The following is a 20920-nucleotide window of genomic DNA, read 5'->3' on the forward strand; positions in this document are numbered from 1 at the left end:
TACACTATAACACTATAACACTATAACACTATAACACTATTACACTATAACACTATTACAATATAACACTATAACACTATAACACTATTACACTATAACACTATAACACTATTACACTATAACACTATAACACTATAACACTATTACACTATAACACTATTACAATATAACACTATAACACTATAACACTATTACACTATAACACTATAACACTATAACACTATAACACTATAACACTATTACACTATAACACTATAACACTATAACACTATAACACTATAACACTATAACACTATAACACTATAACACTATAACACTATTACACTATAACACTATAACACTATAACACTATTACACTATAACACTATAACACTATAACACTATTACACTATAACACTATAACACTATAACACTATAACACTATAACACTATTACACTATAACACTATAACACTATAACACTATAACACTATAACACTATAACACTATTACACTATAACACTATTACAATATAACACTATAACACTATAACACTATTACACTATAACACTATAACACTATAACACTATAACACTATAACACTATAACACTATTACACTATAACACTATAACACTATAACACTATTACACTATAACACTATAACACTATAACACTATAACACTATAACACTATTACACTATAACACTATAACACTATAACACTATAACACTATAACACTATAACACTATAACACTATAACACTATAACACTATAACACTATAACACTATAACACTATTACTCTAATAAATGTATCATTTACCAAATCGTTCTGTGTTTTGGAAAGTTTCACTAATGTCATTTAAAAAATAATAAAAAATCAACTTGATGCATTGATGAGGCGTTCACTCCTACCCACCTGGTCAGTCCCCACGTGTGACGTCAGTCGAAGACACACGTGGTGACGTCACGCCCACCCCACCTACAGGGTCCGTGGTCCATGGTTGGGGGGGGGGGGGTGTTGAACCTGGAGGTGATGAAGGATGATGGAGCTTGAGCCTATAAAGTGTCCAGGTCCAGGTTCAGACCGGCACCGCACCGCACCGCACCGCACCGCACCGCACCGCACCGCACCGCACCGCACCGCACCGCACCGCTCCTCCGCAGCTCCCAGACCTGGACATGTTGCTACGGACGGTCCGACTCCTCTGGCTGCTCTGCTGCCTTGCTCCCTGGCACTCACCCGCAGGTCAGAACTTTTGGATCCAAAAAATATGATTCTTAAAACATCTGGTGCGCGCGCAATTACGCACAGTTACGCACGTGGATGAAGTTGTTTGGATGAGACTTTTAACCCTTTAAATACTGTTCATGTAATACTTCATTCATTGTAATACTACATGTAATACTTCATGTATTTAAATGCTGTTCATGTAAAACTGCATACATTGTAATACTACATGGAATACTTCATGTGTTTAAATACTGTTCATGTAATACTTCATACATCGTAATACTACATGTAGTACTTCCTATATGTAAATACTGTTCATGTAATACTTCATAAATCGTAATACTACATGTAATACTTCATGTATTTAAATACTGTTCATGTAATACTTCATAAATCGTAATACTACATGTAATACTTGATATATTCAAATACTTATCATGTAATACTTCATCTTTTTATATACGGTACACGTAATACTTCATAAATGTAAATACTACATGTAATACTGTATATATTTAAATACTACATGAACTACTTCATATATTTAAAAACTGTTCATATAATACCTCAAATATATAAATACTACATGTAATTCATCATATATTTTAATACTACATATAATGCTTCATATATTTAAATACTGTTCATGTAATACGTCATATAATTAAATCCTACATGTAAAACTTAATTAATTCAAATACTTAATGTAATACTTAATCTTTTGAAATCCTGCATGTAATACTTTGTATATTCAAATGCTGTTCGTGTAATAATTAATATATTTAAATACTACATATAAAACTTAATATATTCAAATACTTCATGTAATACTAAATATATTTAAATACGACATGGAAAACTTAATATATAAAAATACTACATGCAATACTTCATATATTCAAATACTTATGCAATACTTCATATATTTAAATACTTCATGTAATACTTCATCTTTTTAAATACTGTTAATCTAATACTTTATATATTTAAGTACTTCATGTAATACTTAATCTTTTTAAATACTGTTAATGTAAAACTTCATATATTGTAATACTTCATGTAATACTATTTTAGAGTCTGCGAACCATTTGAGCGGGTGGGAAGATGGAGAGACTGTAAGGAAGGTAACGTTCTGTTTTATATTTTGTCTTTCTTTCAAATTCCTGTCTGTGTTTTAATGAACATATTTATTTTAATATGTTCCGTCATCGTCCACAACTAGGATGTTTTTCTATGGAGTTTTAATTCTAAATCACATGTACATTTTATTTTTGCTTGATTATTATTATTCTCAAATAAATTTTTCGGACCGAAAGTTTGTGGCGCAGATCAACATCTGAAGCCACGGACACCAATAAAGCGTCGTTGGATCCGGGGCTTTACGGACATCTTCTTGTCCAAGTTTGATCCACTTCAATCCACACTTGTGAGCAGGAGTTAGTGAAAAACTGTCCCAAATTTACCAGAAGTCACAGAAGGTTGGCGTAGTGGGATTCATTTGCGAAGCCGGCACTTTGTGACATCATCACCCAATTTGTTATGTATGTGCAGGGTGTGGCTCTGGGGTTGCTTTGGCATGGGACGAGGCGTGTCGGTAGACTCCATTGGTGTGTCCTGGTTGCTTCTCACCAGATCTGCGCCGGGTTGAGGCGACATGGAAGGATGAACATCTGTGGTGGAGGTGTGGAAGGTTGTTGTGCACATCAGTGACTTGAGGGCCCTTGGGGGATGCCAGGGACCGGCCCTTAAAGGGCATTCCACTGAAAAGCAAAATTAACTGCATTACGTTTGACAGATGAAGCGTTGCTTTGTTTCTGCTCTGTCATGGCCGCAGCTTGGGTGGAGGTCTGTCAAAGACACTCTGTCTGAGGGGAAGAGTACTACACCGAGTACCACACCGAGTACTACACCAGTAATACAAGAGTTCTGCTGGACTTTACTGCTGGACAGTACTTTACAACACAGGAGTTCAGATCAGTCTCTTCTTCTCACCCTTGATGTTTCTGTTCAACTCCTATGATGAGATAATGAGATCCCTCATCACAGGAAGTGGTCTGTCCCCACCCCCCCCCATCCCTGTTCCTGTCCCCTGTCCCCCTGTCCCCCGTCCATGTCCCCTTTCCATCCCCCGTCCCCCTCCCCAGCTCTTCTCTACATGCTCCACTGAGTGACCGTGTTCCTCGTGCAGTAAAGATTCTTTGTCACCACCTTGTGGCGACTGAAGTTCTTGCGGTTAATGTTGTGTAACATTAACTTCCTGAAGTACATCTCAGCAGAAGTACTGAAAGGCAGGAAAAAGCAGGAAAATGCAGGAACAGCAAGAAAAATAAGGAAAAAGCAGGAAAAGGCAGGAAATACGCTGGAAAAAGCAAGAAAAAAATGTCTCCATGTCCCCATGTCATCTTGTTCCCATGTTCCCATGCCATCATGTTCCCATGTCATCATGTCATCTTGTTGAAATGTTCCCATGTCATCATGTTCCTATGTTCCCATGTTCCCATGTCATCATGTTCCCATGTTCCCATGTCATCATGTTCTCATGTTCCCATGTCATCATGTTCCCATGTTCCCATGTTCCCATGTCATCATGTTCTCATGTTCCCATGTCATCATGTTCCCATGTTCCCATGTTCCCATGTCATCATGTTCCCATGTTCCCATGTCATCATGTTGCCATGTTCCCTGGTTCCCATGTCATCATGTTCCCATGTTCCCTTGTTCCCATGTCATCATGTTCCCATGTCATCATGTTCCCATGTTCCCATGTCATCATGTTCCCATGTTCCCATGTTCCATGTTCCCATGTCATCATGTTCCGATGTTCCCATGTCATCATGTTCCCATGTTCCCATGTTCCCATGTCATCATGTCCCATTTTCCCATATAATCATGTTCCCATTTCCCATGTTCCCATGTCATCATATTCCCATGTCCCCATGTTCCCATATCCCCATGTCATCATGTTCCCATGTCCCCATGTCCCCATGTTCTCATGTCCCCATGTCCCATTTTCCCATATGATCATGTCCCAACGTTCCCATGTCCCCATGTAGCATGTTCCCATGTTCCCATGTTCCCATGTCCCATGTTTTCATTCCCCTATGTCCCTATGTTCCCATGTCATGGGTTCCCATTTCCCCATGTCCCTATGTTCCCACGTTACCATGTCATCATGTTCCCATGTTCAAATGTCATCATGTCCCCATGCCCCATATCCCAAAGTCATCATGTCCCCATGTTCCCATGTCATCATGTTCCCATGTTCCCATGTCATCATGTTCCCATGTTCCCATGTTCCATGTTCCCATGTCATCATGTTCCGATGTTCCCATGTCATCATGTTCCCATGTTCCCATGTCCCATGTTCCCATGTCATCATGTTCCCATGTTCCCATGTTCCCATGTCATCATGTCCCATTTTCCCATATAATCATGTTCCCATTTCCCATGTTCCCATGTCATCATATTCCCATGTCCCCATGTTCCCATATCCCCATGTCATCATGTTCCCATGTCCCCATGTCCCCATGTTCTCATGTCCCCATGTCCCATTTTCCCATATGATCATGTCCCCATGTTCCCATGTCATCATGTTCCCACGTCCCCATGTCCCATGTTCCCATATGATCATGTTCCAAAGTTCCCATATCATCATGTCCCAACGTTCCCATGGCCCCCTATTCCCATGTCTCATTTTACCATGTTCTCATGTTCCCATGCCTCATGTTCCCATGTCTCATGTTCCCGTGTCTCATGTTCCCATGTTCTCATGTTCCCATGCCTCATCTTCACATGTCTCATGTTCCCATGGCTCATGTTCCCATGTTCTCTTGTTCCCATGTCTCATGTTCCCATGTCTCATGTTCCCATGTTCTCATGTTCCCATGTTCTCATGTTCCCATGTCATCATGTTCCCATGTTCCCATGTTCCCATGTCTCATGTTCCCATGTCTCATGTTCCCATGTCTCATGTTCCCATGCCTCTTGTTCCCATGTCTCATGTCCCCATGTTCTCATGTTCCCATGTTCTCATGTTCCCGTGTCATCATGTTCCCATGTTCCCATGTCTCATGTCCCCATGCCTCATGTTGCCATGTCTCATGTTCCCATGCCTCATGTTCTCATGCCTCATGTTCCCATGTCTCATGATCCCATGTCTCATGATCCCATGTCTCATGTTACCATGTCTCATGTTCCCATGTCTCATGTTCCCCTGTTCTCATGTTCCCATGTCTCATGTTCCCATGTTCTCATGTTCCCATGTTCTCATGTTCCCATGTCTCATGTTCCCATGTTCTCATGTTCCAATGTCTCATGTCTCATGTTCCTTCCTCCCTTCCTTCCTTCCTCCCTTCCGGAAGGGAGGAAGGAATAAAATAAAACTTGTCCATGACAAGTTTCTCCTTTATATGGTCGGCCTGCAGGGCACTTCCAGGACACCTCCAGGGCACTTCCAGGCCACTTCAAGGGCATTTCCAGAGCACTTCAAGGGCACTTCCAGGGCACTTCCAGGGCACTTCCAAGGCACTTCCAGGGCACTTCAAGGGCACTTCCAGGGCACTTCAAGGGCACTTCAAGGGCACTTCCAGAGCACTGGACCTTTTGGTGCTATTATATTTTATAATATGTAGTTATTATCATTTTATATTATAATGGTGTCACCCCCTGTGATGGTGTCACCCCCTGTGATGATGTCTGATGGTGACGGGTTCCGGGTCAGGTCCATGAAAGGGGAGAAGCTTCAGCAGAATCCAACTCCTGTCAACAGGTCCCGGCGGCTGCTGAGTCACAGGTTCAACACCGGATGGAACGGGCGCTCATTAGCACAGTAGCATGAGTTGATCCAGTGCGTCCAGAAAGATGTTAGTCATGGACCCCGCCCACCTAGGGAGGTGAGGGTGGAGGAACAGAAGATGAATGATGAGGTTTGAAAACATTTTGGAGCAGATTTCCTGCAGAACGTTTTCCTTCCAGCTCCGGCAGGTTCTGGGATTCCTTCTGATTGTTGCACTGTAGCAAAGAATGAAGTGAATACTGATCAGTACTGATCAGTGCTGATCAGTACTGGGTGGTGCTGATCAGTACTGGGTGGTGCTGATCAGAGGTCCTGTCTGTCCAGGTTGGAGGTCTTCACCAGAGAGAGGACTTTGGAAACGTGGTTTGGAGCGACGGCAACGAGATACAAGGACACACTGCAAGTTATTACATCACGTGTGATCACATTCAGTCAAAATAACACGGAATCGAAACCCAGTCTCTCTCTCTCTATATATATATATTGAATATTCAGTAGAGGTCAGTAGAGGTCAGAAGAGGTCAGTAGGGGTCAGTAGAGGTCAGTAGAGGTCAGTATATGTCAGTAGGAGGCAGTAGATGTCAGTAGAGGTCAGTAGAGGTCAGTAGAGGTCAAAGAGGTCCGTAGGGGTCAGTAGAGGTCAGAAGAGGTTAGTAGGGGTCAGTAGAGGTCAGTAGAGGTCAGTAGAGGTCGGTATATGTCAGTAGGGGGAAGTAGAGGTCAGTAGATGTCAGAAGAGGTCAGTAGGAGTCAATAGGGGCAGTAGAGGTCAGTAGATGTCAGAAGAGGTCAGTAGGGGTCAGTAGGGGGAGTAGAGGTCAGTAGAGGTCAGTAGGGGTCAGTAGAGGTCAGTAGAGGTCAGTAGGGGTCAGTAGGGGTCAGTAGGGGCAGTAGATGTCAGTGGGGCAGTAGAGGTCAGTAGAGGTCATTAGATGTCAGTAGGGGGCAGTAGAGGTCAGTAGGGGTCATTAGGGGGCAGTAGAGGTCAGTAGAGGTCAGTAGGGGTCAGTAGGGGGCAGTAGAGGTCATATAGGTCAGTAGGGGTCAGTAGAGGTCAGTGGATATCAGTAGGGGTCAGTAGGGGCAGTAGGAGATAGTTAAATTCAGTTTATTTGCATCGATGACGCGTTACAACAAACGTTTCAGAGAAACAGGAAGAGGAAATAACCTCCATAATGTTATGATATTTATGATATTTATGATATTTATGATCTGATATTGGATCGTCTCTTCACAGGAACAGGTACAGAATGTTTTTAAAAGAGTAAGTTGCTTACTTACCTTATTACTACTAACAAGAATCTGTATTATCATTATTAAAATAATAATAATTACCATTATTATTTTTATCATTATTAAAATAATAATAATAATAATGATCATTATTGTTATTATTGTTATCATTATTTATAATTAACCTAATTATTATTATCATTAAAAAAGCATGATTCTCTATCCTTTCTCAGTTCCTGTTCCACTATTCTAAAGCTCACAACGTTGTTGGCGCTGTGCGGCACCAGGTGAGTGCCACAGTATTGATACAGCTGATGTTGTTAACATGTTTTAAACGTGTTGTTAATGTGTTAACGTGGTGTTAATGTGTTAACATGTTGTTAATGTGTAAACGTGTTGTTAATGTGTAAACGTGTTGTTAGTGTGTTAACATGTTGTTGATGTGTTAACATGTTGTTAAAGTGTTGTTAATGTGTTAACATGGTGTTAATGTGTTAACGTGTTGTTAATGTGTTAACATGTTGTTAATGTGTTAACACGTTGTTAATGTGTTAATGTGTAAACGTGTTGATAATGTTTTAACGTGTTGTTAATGTGTAAACATGTTGTTAATGTGTTAACGTGGTGTTAATGTGTTAACATGTTGTTAATGTGTTAACATGTTGTTATTGTGTAAACGTGATGTTAATGTGTTAACATGTTGTTAATGTGTTAACATGTTGTTATTGTGTAAACGTGATGTTAATGTGTTAACATGTTGTTAATGTGTTTACATGTTGTTAATGTGTTAACATGTTGGTAATGTGTTAATGTGTTAATGTGCTAATGTGTAAACATGTTAATGTGTTAACGTGGTTTTAATGTGTTAACATGTTAATTTGTAAACGTGCTGTTAATGTGTTAACGTGTTGTTAATGTGTAACATGGTGTTAACGTGTTAACATGTTGTTAATTTGTTAACGTGTTAATGTGTAAACGTGTTGATAATGTTTTAACGTGTTGTTAATGTGTTGACGTGATATTAATGTGTTAACATGTTAATGTGTATACGTGTTGTTAATGTGTTGTTAATGTGTTAACATGGTATTAATGTGTTAAGGTGTTGTTAATGGGTGAACGTGTTAATGTGTTAACATGTTGATGTGTTAACGTGTTGTTAATGTGTTAACATGGTCATGTGTTAACATGTTGTTAATGTGCAGTCCCACTCGGGGCACGCTGATGTGCTAACATGTTGTTAATGTGTTAACATGGTGTTAATGTGTTGTTTATGTGTTAACGTGTTGTTAATGTGTTAACATGGTGTTTATGTGGTAACATGTTGTTAATGTGTTAACGTGTTGTTAATGTGTTAACATGTTAACGTGTTAACATGGTGTTAATGTGTTAACTTGTTGTTAATGTGTTAATGTATTAACGTGTTAATGTGTAAACGTGTTGTTAATGTGTTAACATGGTGTTAATGTGTTGTTAATGTGTTAATGTGTTGTTAGTGTTTAAACGTGTTGTTAATGTGTTAACGTGTTGTTAATGTGCAGTCCCACTCGGGGCACGCTCTGATGTGTTAACATGTTAACATGTGAACGTGTTCCCTGCAGTCTCAATCGGTGCATCCTCTGATGCATCTGTCTCCCAAACTGTCCCAGCGGAGGAAGAAGCAGCTCGTGTTGATGGTAAAACTCTGAAACTGGAACTAAAACACTGAAATTCAGGTGAAAGTTCCTTTCAAGTTTCTTCTCCTTTCTCCTCCAACAGAGGGTCCAGCGTCCCGATTGGACCTCATGACAACAGGAAACAGGAAGTCCCACTCCGGATGACAGACACAAAATGGCCGACTAACCATGAACACGAAACTAGTTTCAGTTTCAGCTGTTTTCACTTAAATAAAATGTGATCCACACACTTTGGATGAAATGTTGTTTTAATCCACATTTACAAACACATCAAAACTTCAAAAACAACCAAATTCCTCTGGATTCCACTTCCTGTGAGGACAGGAAGTGAGGTGCATCCTGGGAAGCTGCTGGAGCTTTGTTCAGAGCGGGATTCCCAGGTTCGATGCCCGTGCTGCCGCAGCGCCTGGGGGCTCAGTGCTGGGCCTTCAGGCAGCCAATGTCTGTAGGGGGTGTGGTCAGTCCTCGTCCTCTGATTGGCTGTCTCTCCTGGGAATTGAGGACCTGATTGAGGACATGAGCTGGTCCTGAATCTGCTTCCTGGGGTTCTCCTCCAGGTCCGAGTGGACGGCACCGACCTCCGCCAGCCTCCACTCCAGCTCTGCATCCAAACATAAGACGGATACAAACATAAGGAAGAACGATGCTTCCAAATAATAAAGGAAGTGCAAGTCCCCCTGTGTTTGTGCTCCACCCATCATCCAGCTGGTTCCACCCACCTGGTGGTTCCCTAGTTACTAGTCGACTACTACTACTACATAAGTTTTGGGTTCCACCCACCTGGTGGTTCCCTAGTTACTAGTCGACTACTACTACCTACGTTTAGGGTTACCCCCACCTGGTGGTTCCCTAGTTACTAGTGGACTACTACTACTACCTAAGTTTTGGGTTCCACCCACCTGGTGGTTCCATAGTTACTAGTGGACGACTACTACTACTACTACTACATAAGTTTGGGTTCCACCCACCTGGTGGTTCCCTAGTTACTAGTGGACTACTACTACTACTACCTACGTTTTGGGTTTCACCCACCTAGTGGTTCCTTAGTTACTAGTAGAGCACTGTTACTACATAAGTTTGGGTTCCACCCACCTGGTGGTTCCCTAGTTACTAGTCGACTACTACTACCTACGTTTAGGGTTACCCCCACCTGGTGGTTCCCTGGTTACTAGTGGACTACTACTACTACCTAAGATTTGGGTTCCACCCACCTGGTGGTTCCCTAGCTACTAGTGGACTACTACTTCTACTACCTAAGTTTTGGGTTCCACCCACCTGGTGTTTCCCTAGTTACTAGTGGACTACTACTACCTACCTGTTGGGTTCCACCCACCTGGTGGTTCCCTAGTTACTAGTGGACTACTACTACCTACGTTTAGGGTTACCCCCACCTGGTGGTTGCCTAGATACTAGTGGACTACTACTACTACCTAAGTTTTGGGTTCCACCCACCTGGTGGTAACCTAGTTACTAGTGGACAACTACTACTACATAAGTTTGGGTTCCACCCACCTGCTGGTTCACTAGTTACTAGTGGACTACTACTACTACCTAAGTTTTGGGTTCCACCCACCTGGTCGTTCCCTAGTTACCAGTGGACTACTACTACCTACGTTTTGGGTTCCACCCACCTGGTGGTTCCCTAGTTACTAGTGGACTACTACTACCTACGTTTAGGGTTACCCCCACCTGGTGGTTCCCTAGTTACTAGTGGCTACTACTACCTACCTGTTGGGTTCCACCCACCTGGTGGTTCCCTAGTTACTAGTGGACTACTACTACCTACGTTTAGGGTTACCCCCACCTGGTGGTTGCCTAGTTACTAGTGGACTACTACTACTACCTAAGTTTTGGGTTCCACCCACCTGGTGGTTCCCTAGTTACTAGTGGACTACTACTCCCTCAGTTTGGAGTTACCCCCTGTCGTACCGTCCGCCTTGAGGCTCATGCCCCCGAACACCAGCCCTCCGATCAGCTGGGCCTTCATCTCCCCCTGGTGGTAGACGAACAGCGTGGGCAGGTTGCGGTCGGGGTAGTTGGCGATGCAGGTGGTGGAGATTGAGCGGAGGAACTTGGTCTGAGGAAACTTCCTGGCCAGCTCAGCCAGGTGCTGGTTGATCAGGGTGCATAGAGGGATGCTGGGAAACAGGAAACAGGAAGAGGGTGAGGCTTCTTTGCCCAGTGGAGCTGAGAGGATGGAGCAAGTCATCGCTGCAAAATCTAGTATTTTTGTTCTTAATGATGAGAAAACAAATCCCAGGAGGTTGGTAGATAAAATCCACCAAAGTACAGTATATAGTAGTATAGTACACTGTAGTATTTCATATGATGTGACTGTGTCCCTCACCCCTGCTTATAGAGGTGCAGCACCACCCAGATCCCCTCCCCCGCCTTGTTGACCTCCTGGACATAGTCCTGGCCAGAGATCTCCGTCAGCTCCCCGAACACGTTCCTCAGCTGAGAGGCTTTCCACTGCGCCAGGCGCTGCTGCCTGGGGGGCGGGCGGGGCCACATGGAGGCGGGGCCACATGGGACACATCAGTACCTGCAACCAGCTCGTCACAGAAACTCGGACCATGTCATGCTGTCGTTTGGTGCTAGTACCACTATAAATAACAATACTAGTACTGGTATACAATACTATCACTACTATACAATACTAGCACTACTACACAATACAATACTAGTGCTACAATATAACATTAGTACTACTGTACAATACTAGCACTATTATACAATACTATCACTACTATACTATACAATACCTACACTACTATACAACACAATACTAGCACTAGCATACAATACTAGTACTAATATGTCATACTAGCACTTATATACAATACTCACACTACTATACAATACTCGTACTACTATAAAATAGTAGCACTACTGTACAATACTTGCACTACTGTACAATATGAGCACTACTTTACAACACTAGCACAACTATACAACACTAGCACTACTATACAACACTAGCACTACGATACAACACTAGCACTACTATACAACACTAGCACTACTATACAACACTAGCACTACTATACAATACTAGTAATACTATACAATACTAGTATTACAATACTAGCACTATAATACAATACAATACTAGCACTACTACACAATGAGTACCACCATACAATACAATACTAGCACTACTAGACAATACTAGTACTACAATGCAATTCAATACTAGCACTACTATACAATACTAGCACTACTATACAACATTAGTACTACAATACGATACTAGTATTACAATACAATACTAGCACTATTATATAATACAATACTAGTACTACAATACAATACTAGTACTACTATACAATACGATACTAGCACTACTATACAATAGAATACTAGCACTACTATACAATACTAGTACTTCAAAATAATACATTACTACTGTGTGTGTGCGTATGTGTGTGTGCGTATGTGTGTGTGTGTGTGTGTGTGCGTATGTGTGTGTATGTGTGTGTGCGTATGTGTGTGTCTTACCGGTACATTTCGATGGCCGCCTCGTCTTCATCGCTGAACTCGTCTTCGTTCTCCTCCAGCTCCTCTAGCGTCATGCTCTCATAGCTTTTCACTGGAATTCACTAAATATCAAACCCATATTCAACAGTATCATTGAGCATTAGAACAGTAGTACAGGTGTGGGCGTGGCGTCGTACCGACTGACTGCTGCTGCAGGGCCAGCGCCTCCTCCCCCTCGTCCTCGTTGGGAACCTCCTTAGGAGGAAGGATTCCCTTCTTCCTCAAGATGTCGTTCCACTCTGTGTCTTCGTTTGGATCCTGGAGTCACGATCACATCAGTTTACACAACTGACACCACCTACTGACCTACAGACAGACCTACAGATGGACTGAGGGTCACACCCGGGGCTATGATTGAGGGGCCATAATCTTGTAAATGGCACCTGACCAATGGAACACAAACTTTCATCGCTCTAAAAGCCTCTTCAAGTGAAGTAGGGGCAGACTGATCAGAACACTGCTTTGAAGCAGCTCTGAATCTTTTTCTTTATTCTGCAGAATAAATATATTTAATACTCTGTTTTCCTGTAGCAGGCAGATTAACCTCACCGACCACGCAGGCAGAATTTCACCAACATTAGTTTGTTAATTAGGTAGCTATTGTGTCAGTTAGTACTTATTGTGCATTATCTCCAGGTGCGTTGCAATGCCATTTCACTGCATATACAGTATGTATGATCGTATGTATAAGTTTGTGATAAATAAACATCTTGAAACTTGAATACTAACTACAGCACTAGGAATACTAGTAATAATACTAGGACATATTGTGTGTAATCACCGGGTGCGTTGCATTGACATTTCACTGCATATATGTATGAAAGCATATGTATGTAACAAATAACCCTCTTGAATCTTGAATCTAGAAATACCAATACTGATATTAATACTAACTAAAGCAGTAGTAGAAATCCAGTAAATCCAGTAGTAGTAGGAGACATTAGGAGTACTAGCCGAGTAGTAGTATAATACTAGTAGTATTATTCAGTATATTATATGACAGCAGCTGCTATATTATGAATACTAAATATAACTATAAATATGACTCAATATAACTATAACTCAAGATAACCATGACTATAAATATAACTATAACAATAACAATAAATATGTCTCAATATAACTATAACTCAATATAACCACAACTATAAATATAACTATAACAATAAATGTGATTCAATATAACTATAGCTCAATATAACCGCAACTATAAATATAACAATAACAATAAATATGTCTCAATATAACTATAACTCAATATAACCACAACTATAAATATAACAATAAAAATGACTCAATATAACTATAGCTCAATATAACCATAACTATAAATATAACTATAACAATAAATATGACTCAATATAACAATAGCTCAATATAACCATAACTATAAATATAACTATAACAATAAATATGACTCAATATAACTATAGCTCAATATAACCATAACTATAAATATAACTATAACAATAAATATGACTCAATATAACTATAGCTCAATATAACCATAAATATAAATACAACTATAACAATAAATATGACTCAATATAACTATAGCTCAATATAACCATAAATATAACTATAACAATATATATGACTCAATATAATTATAGCTCAATATAACCATAACTATAAATATAACAAAAAATGACTCAATATAACTATAGCTCAATATAACCATAACTATAAATATAACAAAAAATGACTCAATATAACTATAGCTCAATATAACCATAACTATAAATATAACAAAAAATGACTCAATATAACTTTAGCTCAATATAACCATAACTATAAATATAACTTTAACAATAAATATGACTCAATATAACTATAGCTCAATATAACCATAACTATAAATATAACAATAAAAATGACTCAATATAACTATAGCTCAATATAACCATAACTATAAATATAACTATAACAATAAATATGACTCAATATAACTATAGCTCAATATAACCATAACTATAAATATAACAATAAATATGACTCAATATAACTATAGCTCAATATAACCATAACTATAAATATAACAATAAATATGACTCAATATAACTATAGCTCAATATAACCATAACTATAAATATAACAATAAATATGACTCAATATAACTATAGCTCAATATAACCATAACTATAAATATAACAATAAATATGACTCAATATAACTATAGCTCAATATAACCATAACTATAAATATAACAAAAAATGACTCAATATAACTTTAGCTCAATATAACCATAACTATAAATATAACTATAACAATATATATGACTCAATATAACTATAGCTCAATATAACCATAACTATAAATATAACAATAAAAATGACTCAATATAACTATAGCTCAATATAACCATAACTATAAATATAACTATAACAATAAATATGACTCAATATAACTATAGCTCAATATAACCATAACTATAAATATAACTATAACCATAAATATGACTCAATATAACTATAGCTCAATATAACCATAACTATAAATATAACAATAAAAATGACTCAATATAACTATAGCTCAATATAACCATAACTATAAATATAACAATAAAAATGACTCAATATAACTATAGCTCAATATAACCATAACTATAAATATAACAATAAATATGACTCAATATAACTATAGCTCAATATAACCATAACTATAAATATAACTATAAATATGACTCAATATAACTATAGCTCAATATAACCATAACTATAAATATAACAATAAATATGACTCAATATAACTATAGCTCAATATAACCATAACTATAAATAAAACTATAACAATAAATATGACTCAATATAACTATAGCTCAATATAACCACAACTATAAATATAACAATAAAAATGACTCAATATAACTATAGCTCAATATAACCATAACTATAAATATAACTATAACAATAAATATGACTCAATATAACAATAGCTCAATATAACCATAACTATAAATATAACTATAACAATAAATATGACTCAATATAACTATAGCTCAATATAACCATAACTATAAATATAACTATAACAATAAATATGACTCAATATAACTATAGCTCAATATAACCATAAATATAAATACAACTATAACAATAAATATGACTCAATATAACTATAGCTCAATATAACCATAAATATAACTATAACAATATATATGACTCAATATAATTATAGCTCAATATAACCATAACTATAAATATAACAAAAAATGACTCAATATAACTATAGCTCAATATAACCATAACTATAAATATAACAAAAAATGACTCAATATAACTATAGCTCAATATAACCATAACTATAAATATAACAAAAAATGACTCAATATAACTTTAGCTCAATATAACCATAACTATAAATATAACTATAACAATAAATATGACTCAATATAACTATAGCTCAATATAACCATAACTATAAATATAACAATAAAAATGACTCAATATAACTATAGCTCAATATAACCATAACTATAAATATAACTATAACAATAAATATGACTCAATATAACTATAGCTCAATATAACCATAACTATAAATATAACAATAAATATGACTCAATATAACTATAGCTCAATATAACCATAACTATAAATATAACAATAAATATGACTCAATATAACTATAGCTCAATATAACCATAACTATAAATATAACAATAAATATGACTCAATATAACTATAGCTCAATATAACCATAACTATAAATATAACAATAAATATGACTCAATATAACTATAGCTCAATATAACCATAACTATAAATATAACAAAAAATGACTCAATATAACTTTAGCTCAATATAACCATAACTATAAATATAACTATAACAATATATATGACTCAATATAACTATAGCTCAATATAACCATAACTATAAATATAACAATAAAAATGACTCAATATAACTATAGCTCAATATAACCATAACTATAAATATAACTATAACAATAAATATGACTCAATATAACTATAGCTCAATATAACCATAACTATAAATATAACTATAACCATAAATATGACTCAATATAACTATAGCTCAATATAACCATAACTATAAATATAACAATAAAAATGACTCAATATAACTATAGCTCAATATAACCATAACTATAAATATAACAATAAAAATGACTCAATATAACTATAGCTCAATATAACCATAACTATAAATATAACAATAAATATGACTCAATATAACTATAGCTCAATATAACCATAACTATAAATATAACTATAAATATGACTCAATATAACTATAGCTCAATATAACCATAACTATAAATATAACAATAAATATGACTCAATATAACTATAGCTCAATATAACCATAACTATAAATAAAACTATAACAATAAATATGACTCAATATAACTATAGCTCAATATAACCATAACTATAAATATAACTATAACAATAAATATGACTCAATATAACTATAGCCCAATATAACCATAACTATAAATATAACAATAAAAATGGCTCAATATAACTATAGCTCAATATAACCATAACTATAAATATAACAATAAATATGACTCAATATAACTATAGCTCAATATAACCATAACTATAAATACAACTATAACAATAAATATGACTCAATATAACTATAGCTCAATATAACCATAACTATAAATACAACTATAACAATAAATATGACTCAATATAACTATAGCTCAATATAACCATAACTATAAATATAACAATAAATATGACTCAATATAACTATAGCTCAATATAACCATAACTATAAATATAACAATAAATATGACTCAATATAACTATAGCTCAATATAACCATAACTATAAATATAACAATAAATATGACTCAATATAACTATAGCTCAATATAACCATAACTATAAATATAACAATAAATATGACTCAATATAACTATAGCTCAATATAACCATAACTATAAATATAAAAATGACTCAATATAACAATAGCTCAATATAACCATAACTATAAATATAACAATAAATATGACTCAATATAACTATAGCTCAATATAACCATAACTATAAATATAACTATAACAATAAACATGACTCAATATAACTATAGCTCAATATAACCATAAATATAAATATAACTATAACAATAAACATGACTCAATATAACTATAGCTCAATATAACCATAACTATAAATATAACAATAAAAATGACTCAATATAACTATAGCTCAATATAACCATAACTATAAATACAACTATAACAATAAATATGACTCAATATAACTATAGCTCAATATAACCATAACTATAAATATAACAATAAATATGACTCAATATAACTATAGCTCAATATAACCATAACTATAAATATAACAATAAATATGACTCAATATAACTATAGCTCAATATAACCATAACTATAAATACAACTATAACAATAAATATGACTCAATATAACTATAGCTCAATATAACCATAACTATAAATACAACTATAACAATAAATATGACTCAATATAACTATAGCTCAATATAACCATAACTATAAATATAACAATAAATATGACTCAATATAACTATAGCTCAATATAACCATAACTATAAATATAACAATAAATATGACTCAATATAACTATAGCTCAATATAACCATAACTATAAATATAACAATAAATATGACTCAATATAACTATAGCTCAATATAACCATAACTATAAATATAACAATAAATATGACTCAATATAACTATAGCTCAATATAACCATAACTATAAATATAAAAATGACTCAATATAACAATAGCTCAATATAACCATAACTATAAATATAACAATAAATATGACTCAATATAACTATAGCTCAATATAACCATAACTATAAATATAACTATAACAATAAACATGACTCAATATAACTATAGCTCAATATAACCATAAATATAAATATAACTATAACAATAAACATGACTCAATATAACTATAGCTCAATATAACCATAACTATAAATATAACAATAAAAATGACTCAATATAACTATAGCTCAATATAACCATAACTATAAATACAACTATAACAATAAATATGACTCAATATAACTATAGCTCAATATAACCATAACTATAAATATAACAATAAATATGACTCAATATAACTATAGCTCAATATAACCATAACTATAAATATAACAATAAATATGACTCAATATAACTATAGCTCAATATAACCATAACTATAAATATAACAATAAATATGACTCAATATAACTATAGCTCAATATAACCATAACTATAAATATAACAATAAATATGACTCAATATAACTATAGCTCAATATAACCATAACTATAAATATAAAAATGACTCAATATAACAATAGCTCAATATAACCATAACTATAAATATAACAATAAATATGACTCAATATAACTATAGCTCAATATAACCATAACTATAAATATAACTATAACAATAAACATGACTCAATATAACTATAGCTCAATATAACCATAAATATAAATATAACTATAACAATAAACATGACTCAATATAACTATAGCTCAATATAACCATAACTATAAATATAACAATAAAAATGACTCAATATAACTATAGCTCAATATAACCATAACTATAAATACAACTATAACAATAAATATGACTCAATATAACTATAGCTCAATATAACCATAACTATAAATATAACTATAGCTCAATATAACCATAACTATAAATATAACAATAAATATGACTCAATATAACTATAGCTCAATATAACCATAACTATAAATATAACTATAGCTCAATATAACCATAACTATAAATATAACAATAAATATGACTCAATATAACTATAGCTCAATATAACCATAACTATAAATATAACAATAAATATGACTCAATATAACTATAGCTCAATATAACCATAACTATAAATATAACAATAAATATGACTCAATATAACTATAGCTCAATATAACCATAACTATAAATATAAAAATGACTCAATATAACAATAGCTCAATATAACCATAACTATAAATATAACAATAAATATGACTCAATATAACTATAGCTCAATATAACCATAACTATAAATATAACTATAACAATAAACATGACTCAATATAACTATAGCTCAATATAACCATAAATATAAATATAACTATAACAATAAACATGACTCAATATAACTATAGCTCAATATAACCATAACTATAAATATAACAATAAAAATGACTCAATATAACTATAGCTCAATATAACCATAACTATAAATACAACTATAACAATAAATATGACTCAATATAACTATAGCTCAATATAACCATAAATATAAATACAACTATAACAATAAATATGACTCAATATAACTATAGCTCAATATAACCATAAATATAAATATAACTATAACAATAAACATGACTCAATATAACTATAGCTCAATATAACCATAACTATAAATATAACAATAAAAATGACTCAATATAACTATAGCTCAATATAACCATAACTATAAATACAACTATAACAATAAATATGACTCAATATAACTATAGCTCAATATAACCATAACTATAAATATAACTATAGCTCAATATAACCATAACTATAAATATAACAATAAATATGACTCAATATAACTATAGCTCAATATAACCATAACTATAAATATAACTATAGCTCAATATAACCATAACTATAAATATAACAATAAATATGACTCAATATAACTATAGCTCAATATAACCATAACTATAAATATAACTATAGCTCAATATAACCATAACTATAAATATAACAATAAATATGACTCAATATAACTATAGCTCAATATAACCATAAATATAAATATAACTATAACAATAAATATGACTCAATATAACTATAGCTCAATATAACCATAACTATAAATATCAAACTACTACAAATGAAACCAGTTCAGGTGAATTCATACGAATTCTCAGAAATCTGTTAAAACGCCACAAACACTCCAGACCAGGTGATAATAAGATGATAATAAGGTGACAGAAATATGATCAAAAACATGATAATAACATGATAATAACATGATAATCTTCATATTCGTGGACTTAAATAACCTTTACAAACCTGCATTTTAACACAAAACAGCAAGAGTTCCAGAAGTCACTCGACTCGCACCAAGAACCGGAAGCGGAAGAAGCGACCCGCTAAAGAGTCCGGAAGAAACAGTAAACGTATCCCCGGTGGATGATAATAAACCATTATCTGTTCCCCATATGGCTTTTAAATGATGTTTTTTGTTTCATTTCGTGAGATGGTTGTATATTTCTACAAGGTTTAATGCCTGTAACTGTTATAAAACACGTAGGAACCACCGTCAAGGGGACAATAATAACGTGGCGCCGACTTCCGCTTGGCGTCTCCTACCTGTCCATATAAGGAGCGGGAGCGGAGCAGCTGCTGTGAGGCTTTTTAGGGAGTCCCATGTGCTCAGGAGGAGAGACAGGTGGACTTTATATGGAATACATA

General features: G+C 34.5%; 2 protein-coding genes across 2 annotated transcripts; one reads left to right on the forward strand and one right to left on the reverse strand.

The window, feature by feature from the left end:
- Window positions 1–6782: 6782 nt before the first annotated feature.
- On the forward strand, window positions 6783–8924 carry nms (neuromedin S; the record flags this gene model as incomplete). The annotated part of the gene is made up of 4 exons (XM_080018995.1): window positions 6783–6794; window positions 7244–7270; window positions 7473–7526; window positions 8838–8924. The coding sequence occupies 4 exons, from the start codon at window positions 6783–6785 to the stop codon at window positions 8922–8924; spliced, it is 180 nt and encodes a 59-aa protein (XP_079875121.1).
- Window positions 8925–9150: 226 nt separating this feature from the next.
- Window positions 9151–20577, reverse strand: pdcl3 (phosducin-like 3). Its single transcript, XM_080019708.1, has 6 exons — window positions 20519–20577; window positions 12590–12710; window positions 12414–12504; window positions 11260–11403; window positions 10842–11050; window positions 9151–9513 (listed from the first exon to the last, which is right to left on the reverse strand). Exons 1-6 carry the CDS (start codon window positions 20522–20524, stop codon window positions 9371–9373), a joined length of 714 nt encoding a protein of 237 aa, XP_079875834.1. The 5' UTR covers window positions 20525–20577; the 3' UTR covers window positions 9151–9370.
- Between the last annotated feature and the right edge of the window lie 343 nt (window positions 20578–20920).

Source organism: Zeus faber (genome assembly GCF_960531495.2).
Source record: "Zeus faber genome assembly, chromosome: 18".
Classification (NCBI taxonomy): Eukaryota; Metazoa; Chordata; class Actinopteri; order Zeiformes; family Zeidae; genus Zeus; species Zeus faber.

What these genes read in the sequence shown, in the direction of transcription:
- pdcl3 (XM_080019708.1), bottom strand. An exon ending in CCTGCAGCAGCAGTCAGTCG is followed by an intron (nt 12,505 to 12,589) that starts GTACGACGCCAC and finishes AGTGAATTCCAG; the next exon opens with TGAAAAGCTATGAGAGCATG. An exon ending in CTGCACCTCTATAAGCAGGG is followed by an intron (nt 11,051 to 11,259) that starts GTGAGGGACACA and finishes CCTGTTTCCCAG; the next exon opens with CATCCCTCTATGCACCCTGA.